Source organism: Lotus japonicus, chromosome 4 (assembly GCF_012489685.1).
Source record: "Lotus japonicus ecotype B-129 chromosome 4, LjGifu_v1.2".
Taxonomy (NCBI): Eukaryota; Viridiplantae; Streptophyta; class Magnoliopsida; order Fabales; family Fabaceae; genus Lotus; species Lotus japonicus.
Window position 1 is genome coordinate 6,622,012 of NC_080044.1, and position 17,458 is coordinate 6,639,469.

The following is a 17,458-nucleotide window of genomic DNA, read 5'->3' on the forward strand; positions in this document are numbered from 1 at the left end:
GGTATCACGCCTGCGGCTTTGCAACAAATGTTAGATACTTTACAGAAGGTGCAGTCCCAAAACGAGCAGTTGCAAGCCCAAGTTGAGTATCTCACTCAGCGGCAGGATTTTAAGCAAGAACAACGCCTGGAGGCGGAGGATGTAGTTGAATTTCAACCTTTTGTTCCAGCCATCACTAGGGTGGACATTCCAAAGCACCTGCAAACCATGGCATTAGACGCCTTTTCGGGCGAATCTGATCCTATGGAGCACCTTAGATATTTCAATACCAAAATGGTGATCGGCGGGGCGACAGATGCGGTAAAATGTCGATTATTGCCTTCCACGTTCAAAGGCATGGCGATGCAGTGGTTCATTCGACAACCGCCCTTCTCCATTGATAATTTCACTGATCTGTCCACTAAGTTTCTGACTCAATTTTCCGCCAATAAAACCACAAAAGCAACAATGTTTGATCTTATCAGCATACATCAGCAACCAGGCGAGAAGTTAAAAACCTACATGGCACGCTTCAGCAAGATGGAGGTGCAGTTGGAGGAGGAAAATCCAGATGTCTGTTTGGCGTCATTCAAAAATGGCCTTCGGGCGGGAGATTTGAATAGAGACTTAACAAGGCGACCGGCGAAGGATATGATGGATCTTCGCGCTCGTGTTCAAGAGTTCATATTGATCGAGCAAGATGATCAGAAGAAACAAGAAAGAGAGGAAGGACGCAAGCAGTCTCAATCTGGCGGTGTTTCACAGGACAAATCCAAGGCGGGGAAGGAAACCAGGGTAGCGCAAACCCCCCGTGTACCAAGACCGGGACCATACCAAAACTCTAAACCTGGCTTTCAAAATACATGGCACAGAAATTCACAAGGTCCCACTGCTGCCACAGCTGGTCAGCCTGGTGCTTCGCCAACGCCAGTCCCACTTACTAAGTTGAATGCACCCTTAAGTACCATTTTAAGGGCAGTTGGGCAGACCAACGTTGTGCAGTACCCACCACCCCCACGGCGGCCGCCAGCTAACGTGGACACCAATAGGTGGTGCGAGTACCACAAGGCGTTGGGGCATACGACAGATAATTGTTGGAATTTAAGGCGGGAAATTGATCGTTTGATTAAAGCTGGCCATTTGACAAACTTTGTTAAAGACACAGCAACGCCGGAGGTAGCTAAGATCACTCAGGAGGACAAAGGTAAAGGTAAAGAGATAGTTGAAGAGTTGGGCGATCCTGTTGGGGAATGCTCATCTATTGCAGGAGGATTTGGCGGGGGTGCAATTTCAAGTAAGGCTAGAAAGCGCTACGTGGCGACAGTACATTCAGTACAGGAGTCGAACGAAGGCGAGTGTTGGGTGAATCATTCCCCTATTATATTTACCCCTCAGGATTTCGCGCATGTGATTCCCCATGACAACGATCCAATTGTGGTAACAATTAGGGTTAACAATTATGTGACAAAGAAAGTATTCTTAGACCAGGGATCTTCGGCGGATATCATCTATGGAGACGCCTTTGATCGCCTGGGACTAAAGGAATCAGATTTGAAACTATACAAGGGAACCTTGGTGGGATTCACAGGGGACCGTGTCAGTGTGCGGGGATACGTGGAAATTCCGACTGCCTTTGGAGAAGGAGAGTTTGTCAAGAAATTTCAAGTAAAGTACTTAGTATTGGCGTGTAGAGCCAATTACAATGTACTCTTGGGGCGAGACACCCTCAACAAGGTCTGCGCGATCATCTCAACTGCTCATTTAACTGTTAAATATCCCGCCTGCAACGGGAAGGTCGGGATATTGCGTGTAGACCAGAGTGCAGCAAGGGAATGCTATTTAAGAAGCGTGGCGCTCTATGGGCGAAAGGCCGCCAAGGAGAGCCATCGAATTACAGAAATCTTCCCACAAGAAGGATTTAGCTTGGACCCAAGGGACGAGGCTGATGATTTTCGCCCACAACCTCTGGAAGAAACCAAGCAGGTGCAAGTCAAGGACAAGTTTCTAAAGATTGGCAGTGGTTTGACAACAGAACAAGAGGACAGACTAATCACCCTTCTGGGTGATAATCTAGATCTCTTCGCATGGACCATCAATGATGTACCAGGGATTGACCCCAAGGTGATCACTCACAAACTAGCCATACGACCGGGGGCGACCCCAGTCATCCAACCAAGGCGAAGAATGAGTGAAGAAAAGCACAAGGCTGTACAATTAGAGACTGAAAAATTAATCAAGGCCCGCTTCATCCGTGAGGTACAGTACCCAACGTGGCTCGCCAATGTTGTGATGGTCAAGAAGGCCAATGGGAAATGGCGAATGTGCACGGACTACACAAGCTTGAACAAAGTGTGTCCCAAAGATTCGTACCCACTTCCCAATGTTGATAAGCTTGTGGATGGAGCTTCCGGGAATGAACTTTTAAGTCTCATGGACGCTTATTCGGGCTATAATCAGATTATGATGCATCCCTCGGATGAGGAAAGTACAGCATTTATGACCAATCAGGCGAACTATTGTTACAAGACAATGCCTTTTGGTTTGAAGAATGCAGGAGCTACGTACCAACGGCTCATGGACAAAATTTTTTCAAAACAAGTAGGCAGGAATATGGAGGTGTATGTGGACGACATGATTGTAAAGTCCGCCAGGGCTAGTGATCATGGTGGCGACCTCAAAGAAGCGTTTGATCAGTTAAGAACATATCAAATGAAGTTGAATCCTGAGAAGTGTTCTTTTGGGATCCAGGGAGGAAAGTTCTTGGGATTTATGTTAACATCAAGAGGAATAGAAGTGAACCCTGATAAGGGAAGGGCGATCTTGGAGATGAAAAGCCCAACAAGTGTAAAGGAGGTTCAGCGTTTGACAGGGCGAATGGCCGTCTTGTCACGTTTCTTGCCAATGGCGGGTGACAAAGCGGCCCCGTTCTTCACATGTTTAAAAAAGAATTCAAAGTTTCAGTGGACAGAGGAATGCGAACAAGCTTTTACCAAATTGAAAGAAACATTGGCCACATTACCGGTACTCTCCAAGCCAACACCAGGCGTTCCATTAGTGCTCTATTTAGCGGTTACTGACAAGGCGGTAAGTACGGTGTTGCTCCAGGAAGAAGGAAAAAAGCAGAAAGTTATATATTTCGTGAGCCATACTTTACAGGGGGCAGAGTTGCGGTACCAAAAAATTGAAAAGGCGGCTTTGGCGATTCTGAAAACTGCAAGGCGCCTCAGGCCTTACTTCCAAAGTTTCCAAGTCAAAGTCAAAACTGATGTTCCCTTAAGGCAAGTACTTCAGAAGCCTGATTTATCAGGGCGATTGGTTAGCTGGTCAGTTGAGTTATCAGAATATGACATACAATATGAGCCAAGGGGCCAAGTCACTGTCCAAAGTTTAATTGACTTCGTGGCGGAATTAACACCCACTGAAGGTGAGAAGACTCAAGGAGAATGGGTCCTGTCTGTGGATGGGTCCTCTAATAACACTGGAAGTGGGGCGGGAATAACAATTGAAAGTCCAGATAAAATGATCATTGAACAGTCTCTCAAGTTCGAGTTCAAGGCGAGCAATAATCAATCTGAGTACGAGGCTCTGATTGCCGGCTTAAGGTTGGCCATTGAGTTGGGAGTCCAGAAGTTATTTATCAAAGGAGATTCGCAGTTAGTGGTTAAACAAGTGAAAGGCGAGTACCAGGTGAAGGATCCGCAACTGTCCAAATATTTGGAAGTGGTGCGCAGATTGATGATGGAGGTCAAAGAAATCAAAATAGAACATGTCCCGAGGGGACAAAATGAGAGGGCTGATGTGTTGGCGAAGTTGGCAAGCACAGGGAGATTGGGCAACTACCAAACAGTCATTCAAGAAACCCTGCCTCGCCCGAGCATTGATTTGGTAGAAATAAAGTTGAAAGCTGTAAAGTCAGTCAGTGAGGGCGAGCTACCTTGGATGGAATCGATTAAGACCTTCTTAGAGAACCCACCAAAGGAGGATGATTTGAACACGAGAACAAAACGCAGGGAAGCCAGGGAATCATGTCTCCTATGCTCAAATGTGTCGATACCAAGGACGCTCTCGGAATAATGGCGGAAGTCCACGAAGGTGTGTGTTCTAGTCATATCGGCGGGCGATCCTTGGCAGTAAAAGTGATAAGAGCAGGATTCTATTGGCCAACAATGAAGAAGGATTGTTTGGAGTATGTTAAGAAATGTGAAAAATGTCAAGTCTTTTCTGACTTACACAAGGCTCCACCGGAAGAATTAACAACCATGATGGCGCCTTGGCCATTCGCCATGTGGGGGACTGATATCTTAGGACCATTCCCTGTAGCGAAGGCACAAATGAAATATATCATCGTGGCGGTTGATTACTTTACTAAGTGGATAGAAGCCGAGGCAGTGGCGACTATCACAGCTGCCAAGGTCAGGAACTTCCTGTGGCGAAGGATCGTTTGTAGATTTGGGGTCCCCATGGCGTTAGTAATGGATAATGGAACCCAATTCACAAGTAGTGTTACCCGGGAATTCTGTGCAGAAATGGGAATCGAGATGCGATTTGCCTCTGTAGAACATCCACAAACCAATGGGCAGGCTGAGTCGGCTAACAAGGTTATCCTGAAAGGGTTAAAGAAGAAACTGGATGAAGCAAAAGGGCTTTGGGCGGAGGAACTGCCAGGCGTTCTTTGGGCATACAACACCACTGAACAGTCAAGCACAAAGGAAACCCCGTATCGTTTAACTTATGGGACTGACGCCATGCTCCCGGTAGAAATAGAAAACCAAAGTTGGCGAGTGGCTCGGTTTAATGAGAATGACAACGGGGAAAATCTGATAGCAAATCTAATTATGTTGCCAGAGGAACAACGGGAGGCACACATAAGGAATGAGGCGGGAAAAGTAAAGGTTGCAAGAAAATTCTCAACAAAAGTCGTGCCAAGAAAAATGAGGGTGGGAGACTTAGTGCTCCGAAAAAACACAATACCTGACAAGCACAACAAGCTTTCGCCCAATTGGGGCGGGCCTTACAGGATTATAGGCGACGTTGGAGGAGGAGCTTATAAGTTGGAACAACTAAGCGGTCAAAAGGTTCCACGAACATGGAACGCCTCTCATCTAAAGCAGTATTTTAGTTAAAAGAAACAACAAAGGTGAATGAAGCCGCACTCTTTTTCCCTTTCTTTGTAGAGGTTTTTAATGAGGCGGCATGTATAAAGAATGGAGACAATTGTTCCCATGTATGAGTATGAAAAAGAAATGAAGATTATTTCAACAGAAGTTACTTTTTGATTTATATTACGAGTTTATGCAAAGTAAATCGTATCAAGGTATATAATACCGCGAATAAACCTTTCGGAATAAGAAAGTATCGCCATCCAATATTGCAAGCCTTGGCAATTCTAGTGGCCACTAGAAACCAAGCCTCGTCGAAAAATCGACTAAGGTATATAGACCTAAGTAACAACAATAATTGATAACAACTCAAGGTAACAACAAAATTTAAAACGGTCTTCATTAAAAGCAAGAAAAAGGGGCGACGCCCGTACATAATTTGGAATGAAAAAAGACAAAAGGGGCAAGGCCCCAAAGATAAAAGATGACTCAACAAAATAAAAACAAATTACAAATTCAAGCCAGATTCTCATTGTTGGCGTTGTTGCCCTGGCTTGTCCCAGCTTGAGGGTCTTCCTTCTCGTGATCCTCGTTCTTGTGCTGCTCATTCCCATCCTCGCCATCTTCTTCAGGCTCACTTTCATCAACGAATTGGGGAAGGAGGTCGAGGCTAATGTCATCATCACCAACTACTTGACCATCCTTGATCTCCTTCAGCCACCCAATACGGGAAAGATCAAAGCCCGGCTCAACCACACTAATTTGCTCTTTGGCCGCCAGAAAGCCTTGAGCAAACTGGAGAGAAGCACGCCCCAAGATGGAAGCACTTAGGCGTTCGTACTTCTTTTCCAGTTTTTGACACTTGGCTTGAACAGCAGTGTGTTTGTCGTTGATGGTTTCCTTTAGGGACTTGGTCTTCTGAAGGAGCAAGTCAGAAGCAGCCAAGTCATCAGCTAACTTAGCACACTTCTCCTCGGCGGCCTTCAGCTTCTTGTCGGCGGTTTCAGCATCGGCCTTCGCTCGCTCATATGCAGTCTTATAATCAGCCGCCTTCTTTTCATAACGGTTCTTGGCCGATATCAACTCCTTCACGCACTGAGCCATTCCCGCCACAGTACTGGCGGCAGAAAGCGCGTGATGGATCGCCACGGAAGCAATGTTGGGGGGGCCTTGACCGGAAATGTCCTTGTGAATCCGGTTGTCAAAAGTACGGGTCATGAATTCAAGCCCATTGAAGTGAGGATCCGACAAGTTCAGCAAGGGGGGAGGAGCCTCGCCACCAATGGCTGAGCTAGGGCCAGCTTGGTTAAATGGAGTTGGTGGGCGGTTGATTAGCGCGCTTGAATCTTGTTGAGGGGGCGGGACATTGTCATGTCCCTTCTTTTTCTCAGCCGGATGACTTTTTGGATCGAGAGTCGATTGGTGGAGAGGCTTACCACCAGCAGCACCTGAAGTTTTTTGACGTTTAGGGTCCCTGACGTTGTCAGAACCCGAAGTACCTTCATTCTTCTTCTTTTGCTCAGTTTCGGCGGCCCTCTTCTTCGTCGCCGCAGCAGACTGGGCGAGGTATTCCTTCATCTTGATTGGGTTCGCGTCAACCTTGCTTTTTCCCATCGTAGCTGTATGGAAAACACCAATTAGACGAGATACATGAACAAAAAGAAAAACAAGTTACGTGCAAAGATTATAAACTTACTAAAAAATTGATTTAAAGTGCCGGATTTCGACGCCTCAATCAAGTCGTGACCAGAAATTACTGGTAGTGTGCGGAGGTAATCGGCGACGCCTTGTTCAGATTCATCCAAGGCGTCGTATGAAACGGATATTTTTCGGCGAGGGTTCTTTGTCCAGTAAAAAGGGAAGAGAGGGTTATTGTCGGAATCTCGGAACAAGTTCTTTATTTCGGGCGACTCCATAACTTTAAAGTATTTTTTCTGCCATACTTTGTAATGGCTTTTAAGGGCGGTGAACCGACTCATGTTCTTACGGGCTAAAAGTGGAACCCATTTCACAGAAGTAGGTTTAGTGGTGACTGATTTATAGAAAAGGAAGAACAAAGGATAGGTTGGGGTGAAACTCAAGTGTTCACAAAGAATTTCAAAGCAGCGGAGAAAACCCCAGGCGTTGGGCTGGAGTTGGCAAGGCGCCACATTCAGAAAAGAAAGAACGTGACATATAAACGGCGAGAAAGGAAGTTTGATGTTCAAGTCTAAGAAGAAATAGCCATAAACAAAGAAGAAATCGGGCGATTCATCGGCTGGTTCTTTACGCAACAGAACACAGTCATCTTCGCCACATGGGAGGACATTCAACAGATGATCTTCATTATTCGAGGTGGCGGGATTTATCTTCGTGAACCCTTGAGCAGATATTCGAAGCGAATTAATGCTCCCAACGCTGCTCCAGATAGAACGCAACAGACATTTATCTTCAACTAAATGCGCGTCAGAGCGCCATTCAGGTGAAGACAAATCTCCATTAGAGGAGAGAATTGAGTCTACAGAGCCGGCGGGACCGGAATCATCATGGGTAGAAGGCGAGGAGTGAATTTCAATTATAGAGGGGACGACAACTTCCTCCTCCGTGGAGGGTGAAGAAAGTTCTAGGGAAGAAAGGCTAGCGTTTGGTAAAGACATGCGAGGCAGTTTCATAAAAAGAAGAAAGAAGATGAACAAACTAAAAGAAGAAAGAAGATGAACAGAGTCAGAGAAAAAAGAAGTAAACGAAGAATCTCAAGAAAGAGAAAAACTAACCAGGGGAAGAACTGTGGATTTGAGAAAGGAGAACGTCGGCAATAGGGGAGCACCGCGCAATGACGACGGCCGGAGGAAGAAAAGGTTTACCGGAGTTCAAAGAAGAGAATGAAAGCTGCGGTGAAAAGATTTTCAGAACAAAAGTTTTAAGAAAGTGAAAAATGAAAAGTGAAAAGGGGTTTTTATAGAGAGAAAGGAGGAGAGAGAATGAGTGGGGGAAGATCGTGGGATTGTGGGATTTGAAATTCGAAAAGGTAGGAAGCGAAAAGACATTACTCCTCGAGACGCACAACTGAAAATTGCATTTATAACAAATGATGACGAAATCCCGGAAAACAAGGATACGTGCGTCAGTTGAAAAGACGTGATTGACGGTTATGATTAGTGGCGACATATCTTTGAAACGGCAACAAAGGTGGCGAAGCGTGAAAATGGCGATGTAACAACGAAAGTAAAATGGCGATGAACGAATAAACAATAGAGGCGAACTACTAGGTAACATGATGAAGACATTTCGACTCATTACTCGAGTCTCATGTCTTGGGGGCATGTGGACTGGGCGGGACATAAAGAAGATTATGTCCCGCCCAAAATGAACAATAAACCATTGAAGATAGCCATGGCGGGAAGTGCGACACAACGAGCTTCATTGCCCTCCCTTAGATGATGGACCCACAAGCCAGTTGGAAGATTCCTTTGGATTTGTCTTATATGTACAGGGATTTGGGCCCTGATTGTCAGGCCCAAATATAGGAAAGGTCCATATCATGACCACCCCCTCTATAAAAGGGGAGGTCGTCCACTTGTACAAAACCAACTTTTCAGCATTAATGAGAATATTCCTTTTATGGTAGTTTTGCTATTTTAGTGCTCTGCTAGGGTTTACTTTTTGTCTTTCTCTTACGTAAGCTTGCCCTAGTACAGAACAAACAATAATATACACACAACTTATTTTTTAAACACTTCATTTTCACCTTCTTCCACCTCAAAAAGAGGAAAACCTTTGAAAAGTAGTCTGAAAAGTGTGCTTTTGCTTGGGTATTTTTCCTTGAACAATAGAAGAATTTTTCTTATACTCATATTTGTCCAACAAATAATAAGTTGTCAATATTGTGTCTTCTAGTGAAAGATTTTGATCCATTTCTTCTCGACGATTTATGAGTGCTTCTTAACGAATGACCAATGTTAATTGACTATTAAAATTTTATGTACAATCAACATTAGGCTAGCTTCAACATGACTTGATGTTCAACATCCGGTGTAAAATATCTTTGATAATTATTTATTATTAATTTCCATCATTTAGATGTGGAGGGACGAATCTCATTTAATCACTCTCATCCCTACATATGATTCGTGACATGTCTAATAACCATCCATTTTTTAAGTCAGTAGTCACGGATTAGATTAGGTGTAATACTTCATGAGCACACAATACTAAAATTAACATACTACATTTTTCAATCTTGTATATCCTTTTTGTAATGGCATAAGGGACCACAAAGGAGTCAAAGAGGGTGCATATATTATTTGCAAACAAACTTAATTGTTGATGACTGCAGATGGAGCAACAGGGGGAGCTACGTACATTTAATTCAGACCTACCATCTTTTCTTTCTCCCGCGGCTTCGCAGCTCCCATGATTTTGACATTGTGCTGCCGCAACAACCAACATTCAACCACTAATTACTTTGCAGTAGGGGTGTTCATAACCAAACCAATCCAAACAAAACCGATAAACCGATCCAAAAAAACCGAAATCCAATCAAACCGAAAACCGAACGGACTGAAAATTGAAAAAACCGAAATTATTTATTGGATCGGATCGGATTTCGGATTTGATTTCCAAAACCGAACCAATCCAATCCAAACCGAACATTCACAAATATGTATACTTTTAGTTATACATATATCATTCAATTTACACTTACATAGTACATATTTATTGTTTATATATTGATTATATCACACATGCTTATTTATAAAATTACGTTTTAATAAAAAAAGTTCAAGTAATTATTTGAACTATATACATGCATCAAAGTAAACAATTATAATCATAATTTAAAAATTTGTTACTATGTTATAATTTATGAATGTTATATTAATGTTATAAATTATGTATCATATATCATATATTTTTAAAATTTATACAACACAATTTCAAAATATAAAAAAGTGAAACAAAAACCGAATAATCCAATCCAATCCAAACCGCTATAGATTGGATCGGATTGGTTCGGATTTGAATTTAGTAAAAAATCCATTGGATGACAAAATCATAAAACCGATGAGATCGGATCGGATGATTTTTCTCCTCAAAATCGATCCAATCCAATCCGCGAACACCCCTACTTTGCAGCATAGAGGGATATATAAGAGGGCATATCATATGTTATATGTCTAATATATTCAATTTTTTTAACAAGCTAAGTTCACTGGTTGAACTAATAACGTACCCATCTACACGGAGTCTCAATCGAGTCGATCATCTAGCCGAGTTTAATAACACCGCTCTAATATTTTACGTCTTATAATTACGAACGAGAGAAGTATTATATATATAGCATTTGGTAACATAACTAAACATGACATAACATAGTAGAACAAGACAATAATGTTTTTTTTTCCAAAAACTCGAGCAACAAAAAGCGTGTTGGGAGAGAGGGTGACCGAAGTGATAATGAGAATGAACCATCTAAATAATTTATTGTTATATCTACAATGAATGATAGTGGTGCGCTGGGATCCCATATTTTACCTAGAAGCCTTCGTCACAATTTTCGTCTTTGATTAATTAAGATAAATTAATCTTAAATTTTTAAGTATGGAAATAATAGTTTATATAAAGAGCAATGTTATATAGTACGAGAGAGTAGGTACGAGTGATGCACGAGAGTAATTTTGTGGGGGTTTAAAACCGCCACAAAATTACAACCGCAAAAAAAAAAAAACAAAGCTACTGTTTCTGGCGGTTCAAAACCGCCACAAAACTACAACTGTCAAATAAAAAGAAAAGCTACGGTTTCTGGCGGTTTAAAACCGTCATAAAGTGCTTCGTGCGTGGTGCACGAGCCCCAAGGTTGTGCCCCACAGCATTTTCCTTATATAAAAGCTCAATTACGTATTATTCCCTTCACTCCTATACGTTCTTTTAGCTTTTTCTCTATTTTTTTAAAATATATGTTGTTTTACAAATGCAAAACATTTTATTTCATTTTCTTCTATTTGTACCCTCAATTGGTATTATAGCACTCATTTTTACTATGTAACCAAAAACTTAGTCCCTCATTAGGATTTGAACCATGGACCATTCACCCTTCATCCCGCTCAACCCTTATGTTCCCTAACTCTTACCACTTGAGCTAACTTTGGATAATTGTATAATTAAAATTTACACTGATAATGTACACACCTTTATTCCAAAATGTATCCATTTTTATTTTTAAAAATTTCAATTTAATTATTATATGAGAATAGATAGATTTTAAATTTCTAATTAAATAATTGTGTAAAGCATTTTTACACTAATAATACATAGTAGTTATACTATGAAAAATAGGCAAACAAAAACAAATATGAAGGTTAAAGGTAAAAACACAATTCAGTTTTGCCTGAAGAAACCAACTAAAAATGCATATCTCATCTATGAATTATTTAATTTATTTAGGTGCAACTAACATCATTATTTAGAAAAACAAATAGTTATGGGTTGTAGTTTGTTGTTTTATATATAATTGATTGTATTGTTTCGTAGTTTTATATGATTAAGGTTGTGCACCGCAAATTGTGATTATAATGTGACGAGAAAGTGTAACCCACCAACTGAAACTGAAAGAGCGGGTCTCCAAAGCTACCAAGCCATAAAGAGGTAAAGTGGCAAAGAGAGAGTGGGGAAGAGAAAGAGCATGCAAATTTGGATAACTGCCTCATTCACTTCATTTATCACGTTGCATCTCCTACTCCATTCCTCCAAACTTTACTCCCTTTTTTCTCACACCAATTTATAACATTTTTGACCCAAAATACAGGCTTAATTGCATTGTTGGTCCTCTACTTATACCACTTATGTGAGATTGGTCCCCAACAAAAGTAAATTGCCTTCGTCAGCAGAAATGAATTTTCGTACAAACTCCATGAGAAAACTAACTTGTCTCACTTACATACCTCTTCATTTATGACTTGACACTCAGATTGGAGAGAGAAAGCTTATTTTGGACCAAAATGAGGAGGCACGTCAGTGAGAAATGTTAGTTTTTCACTGAATCTAGATGAAAAATCATTTCAGCAAACAGAGGCTTTGGTTGAGGACTTAAAGTGCAATTTATTTTTATTGGGGATCAGTCTCGCATAGAAGGTGTAAATGAGGTATTAAAAATACAATTAAGCATACCAGAAATCAACGATTCTGCCAAATAAATTGTACAGTAAAAAAAGTAAGAACCTCACCTAAGCACTTACAAATATCAATTTATCTTTTTTTTACATCAATATCAATTATCAATGTATTGAATATTCTAAAATTATTATTAATCAACAGTCGCTTCCTCCCTTGATTTCTTGGTTCTGAGATTGCACTCAAGGGCTTCCACAATCAAAAGAAAACTACTCCCTCCGTTCCTATATATAAGTCACAAATAACTAATTCTCTTAGATTAAGAAAAGTAGTTAATAGTAATAAATTTGTAAAAAAAATGATTTACTTTCCTAGATTACCCTTATTTACTTTCCTATGATTTTCTCTCTCCAAGTTAATACTTCTAAAGTTTATCATATCTTTCATATTAAATATGATGGTGAATTTGGAAAAAAATATTTAATGCTTCCTAGATATTAGAAATTGATTTATATTTTGTAACAAAATTTTTTCAAAAAATGTGACTTATAATAGGGAACGGAGGGAGTATAATTTTAAAAGGTACTAGATAACGAGAAAACTAAGGTTGCTTCGTAGCCATCGTGTCAAAGATGAAATCATAGATTTCCTCCCTCACAACATCAACATCCATTAAGCATAAGGAACAAGCATCCACTGCAATGAAGCAGACGACCAAGATTGTAGTCGCCGCCATCGAGGAAGGGAGGGCAACAAAAACCTCATTAGAGAGTCATGCGCCTTCTCGCCCTATGCCTTATCTCTCAACTCACGTGAAGACTTATTGTAAACATTTAAAAACCAAGGATAATGATCATAATCACACATCTAGACTCGAGAAACTTTAGTAGAGGAATAAAAATTAAATGGATGTTATTCATACTCACTCTTTTTATTGTAAACATGTTATTCATACTCTCATATTTTTACCCCTCCAATGAAATGATTGATTCTTACACATTTCCCCCCTAACTCATATACCTACTCTTATCACTTGAGTTATCATTCGATAACACATGATTTGTTTTTACTACCATTTATTTATAAATAAAGTAAAATATTGATATTATTATTTATTTAATAATAATAATAATGGCGTGGTAAGGGTGTTGTGGGTACACGTGTCCTTCAAAGCTCACGGTCTTGGCTTACAAGAACAGCATAGAAGCAACACGAAGCACCCTTCATTCATCTCCACCATTTTTCTCTCTCTTCACTGTCTCAAGGTAGAGTGAGAAACAAACCCCAGCCTTCCAGGGTTTCAAGGTTTCTTCATTCATTCATTCACCCAACCAACCACCTCCTTCTCCTTCTCCTTCTCCTTCATTCACACAAAAAGTTTCCATTTTGAAGCTTTTTGCTTTGTGGGGTGTTCCTAATTTTGGTCATGTACGTGGCGGCTTCCATGCGTAAGTCCTTCAAGGACTCATTGAAACTCCTTGAAGCTGATATTCACCATGCCAATACCCTGTCAGTTCTCTCTCTCACTCTTTGCTTTCACTTTACTCCATCATTTTTTCTTTCTGAATTTAATGTAAAGGTGATCACTTTTCCTCTATTGTTGTTAAATTTCTTCCTTTTTTATTTTGGGGTAATTTCTGAGTGAGAAATTTTTCTGGGTATGTTGATTTTCTGTGATTTTTTTTTCTAATTTTTTTTTTTGATTGGCAAATTTTGGTTGGTAGTAATGTTTTTTGTTTTCATGTGTTTGCCTTTTTATCTTCTGGTCAGTGTTCATTTTTGGATTTTATTTCATGAATTGGGTGTATTTAGTTTGCTAAATTCAATTAATTTTGCTGATAAAAGTGATTTTCAATGTTGATTTTCCACTGAGTATTGCTTATATGTGTGCTTGTGTGTGGTGGAGTTGTCAATTAGTTTAGGTAGGGTTGAATTCCCCTGACTAATTTGGCTTGAGTACTATGGATTGTACAAATTTCTGATTAGAATCCTCTGTAATTGGCAAAGATAATTTTTTGAAAGGGGTGCTCCTTTTTTTTCAACCTTTCAATCCATTAATAATTATCAAATTTGTGCTAGTTAGTTATTGTTTTTTCATGGTATTTGGATGAGTAGGGCCTCAGATTTTCCTAGGGAATATGATGGAGCATGCCTTCAGATGAGAATGTCATACAGTCCAGCTGCACACCTGTTTCTTTTTCTGGTGCAGTGGACAGATTGTCACCTTGCTGGGGCCCTTGGATTGTTGAGAATCCTAATTTACAAGGTAAGGAGGAGTTTAGATTTTTTTTATATGAATATTGAAAATTTGAAATGAGGGAGTTGGACAAGGTGAGGAATTTGCCTCATGATGTGTGTAGGTGTATGTGGATGGGACAACCACCATGTCTACTCATGAAAGAAAAGCAAGCATTAGAGAATTCTATGGTATAATTTTCCTTGTGGTTTAATCTAGATTGAGTTAGTTAGTTTGCTTTTTAGCTTTTGTTGGTTGCTGACACTGTTTAGCTTCTGATTTGAGCAGCGGTCATTTATCCCTCTCTGTTGCAACTTCAGAAAGGCGTTACTGATACTGAGGATAGAAAGCAGAAGGCTGTGTGCATGGAGAGGTATCGCAGAAGAGATGATGAAGAGTACTGGCAATCTTCTGACTTAGACATTGAAAGAGAAGATGAATGTGGAATATGCATGGAGACGAATAGTAAGATTGTGTTGCCCAACTGCAACCATGCCATGTGCCTGAAATGTTACCGCGAATGGTACTCCCTCAACTCTCTGTGTGACTTTGTCTGTCCCTATTCTTTTACAATCATGACTTATAAGTATCAAGAAGACAGAGGATTTTAGGGTTGTTTGATTTTATTGTATTGACGTCTTTGGTTCTTTGTGGTTAACAATCAACTCTATGTCTATGGTTACATTTTGTTAGTTTTTGCTGATTTCATACTGTATAGACATGGTCACTACTAAATGACTACAGTGTTTAAGTAATAGTCCCATTCTTGAGTGAGCTGGAGCGCAGCCATCTTATCCACTGAACTAGCTAGAAGCTATCACTTGAATTTAATCCATTGAGCCCGGTTGGGTTTCCATAGGTTTTGACTTTTGAGTTTGTTCATTATAAAGTAAAATGTCTTTTGCCATGGCAGAAGCTGTAAGTAGTGAAAATTACAGGTCTTACAATAAGTGAGCCAGTGTTGTCAAATGCAGGAGGCTATGGCATGGTGGATTTTTGACAAATAATGGTCATGGCACGGCGGCTTTCATATTTTTGCTTGCATCTCCGCACATTTTGCTGTCTCCTCTCATTCACAAGTCTCTGCTCTTACCTCAAAGCCTCAAACTGCTCAGCTGCTCCCACATCTTCTCTGCCATCTTTGGCATCTCTACTTCTCTAGCCAATTGCAGATCTCTGATGAATGACTCGTTTTCTTCCTCATTCCCTTTTCTGCCTTTCTCTGTCTATATACTCTGTTCTGTTATCCATTCCTTCAGTTAATCTCTCTATTTCTTTCTCTCTTATGTCCTTTTGTTTCTGTGATTCTGTCCTTTTTGTTTAGTTGTTCAAGGGAATGATACTTTCAGCGAATTTTATTTATTGCAATGTTTCTAGTTTATTGACATAGGGTATTAGTGCTTTTTATTTTAGCTTGCAGGCTTTCGGTATCTCTCACTCTCTCTCTCCATATATATATGTGTGTGAGTGTGTGTAACATATATATATATATATATATATATATATATATATATATATATATATATATATCCGCTAGAAGCGTAAGCTGCAATGTCATCCGCTACTTTTATGGCAGATTTAAGGCTTAATTCCATCTGCCATTAATAACATTGAAGAGTTGACTGGTTTTAGAATCTGGTGCTTGATTGCTGGTGTAATTTCCACCAAAGGCACCATGCATGAGGTACGTGTGATGTGTCATCACCTGTCACATTTCATTATTGATACTCGAGTGTGAATTTCAAAGAAATAAACAAAAATAGTATTAGGCTGTGAAGATGAAAAGAAATTAGTTGGGACTGATTTGGGAAGCATAAGTAGTTACTAGAAGGATGTATCATACCTCCGGCATGCATAAGCAGCACCAGGTTACCCTTTATCATCCGAGTCTGGTTTATCAAATTCTAGCTGATGTCTCATACCTCCTGCATGCCTCGTGTTCTCTCAGTTTAGTTAAAGGTTTTAAGTGATTTGATATCTTTTGCAGGCGAACAATATCACAGTCATGCCCATTTTGCCGTGACAACCTGAAGCGAGTAAACTCTGGTGATCTCTGGGTGTTTACTGATAGGAGGGATGCGGTAGATATGGCAACAGTGACAAGGGAGAACCTTAGAAGGCTTTTTATGTATATAGATAAGCTGCCTGTGATTGTTCCAGAATCCCTTTTTGACACATATGACTCACACATAAGGTAAGTGATTGCAACAGATATATTTTAATGTACGCTGTTGTCTTGGATTGATAGTTACTAGCTTTCAATTCAAGTGAGTCACATAAAAGTCGAAGCTGATTTGGCAAATTTAGTGTATCTTATATATAGAGTTTCAGTACTTGCTTCCCACTTCTACCAGAAGAATCCAGCCCTTTGTTATTGTGGGTTGCTGGTGAAGTTGAGATGGTAAACTGTATCTAGCTAGCTCATTTGTATATTCCTGTACAGATGGAATTACTTAACAAGAGATTTGCACATCCTGCTCCTGTGGAATGACTAAGTTGTATCACTTGATTTATCTATGTTGCCTTTTCCTGCAACCATATATTTTAGTAGTTATCATTGTTGGTATCTATAATTAGTGTGTTTGATATAGAAGGTGCGAATTTACTTGTATATTTTAGATTGGTGTTGCTCTGGGAAGATTAAACGTGCCCTTGCACAAATGGTTTATCGAGGCCCCTACATCAATTGAGTATTTCATTAACGACCTCTTACCCTGGTACTGAACTGAGTAATACAAATATGGACAGTTTCCCCAAGATAAAAAAAAAAAAACTTAAGTACTGCATCTTTCAAATAGCCATTTGTTAAAGGCTGCCTTTGTTAAATTTGCTTAGAAATTCTCCTACTTAATTCTGTGAAGAAACTTCAATGAGTAGTTTTTAAATTTCAGAATTGATTCTAGGGGAAAAGTAAGCTCATCCAAACATGCTACTAATGTATTAAATGTTCGCCTCTTTATCTATTTTTCGGGCTCCGGTCCTTGCTCTTACCAGTTGCTACTATTTGCCATAGAGCTTTATCTAGTGGTCTTCCATTTTCTTTGCAATTTTTTTC

The 17,458-nt window shown here is 40.1% G+C and overlaps 1 protein-coding gene across 1 annotated transcript; it reads left to right on the forward strand.

Annotated features, from left to right (window-relative positions):
* Positions 1-13,371: 13,371 nt before the first annotated feature.
* Positions 13,372-16,943, forward strand: LOC130711625 (E3 ubiquitin-protein ligase AIRP2-like). Its single transcript, XM_057561324.1, has 5 exons — positions 13,372-13,676; positions 14,283-14,433; positions 14,528-14,594; positions 14,692-14,926; positions 16,391-16,943. The coding sequence occupies exons 1-5, from the start codon at positions 13,594-13,596 to the stop codon at positions 16,599-16,601; spliced, it is 747 nt and encodes a 248-aa protein (XP_057417307.1). The 5' UTR covers positions 13,372-13,593; the 3' UTR covers positions 16,602-16,943.
* Positions 16,944-17,458: the final 515 nt, after the last annotated feature.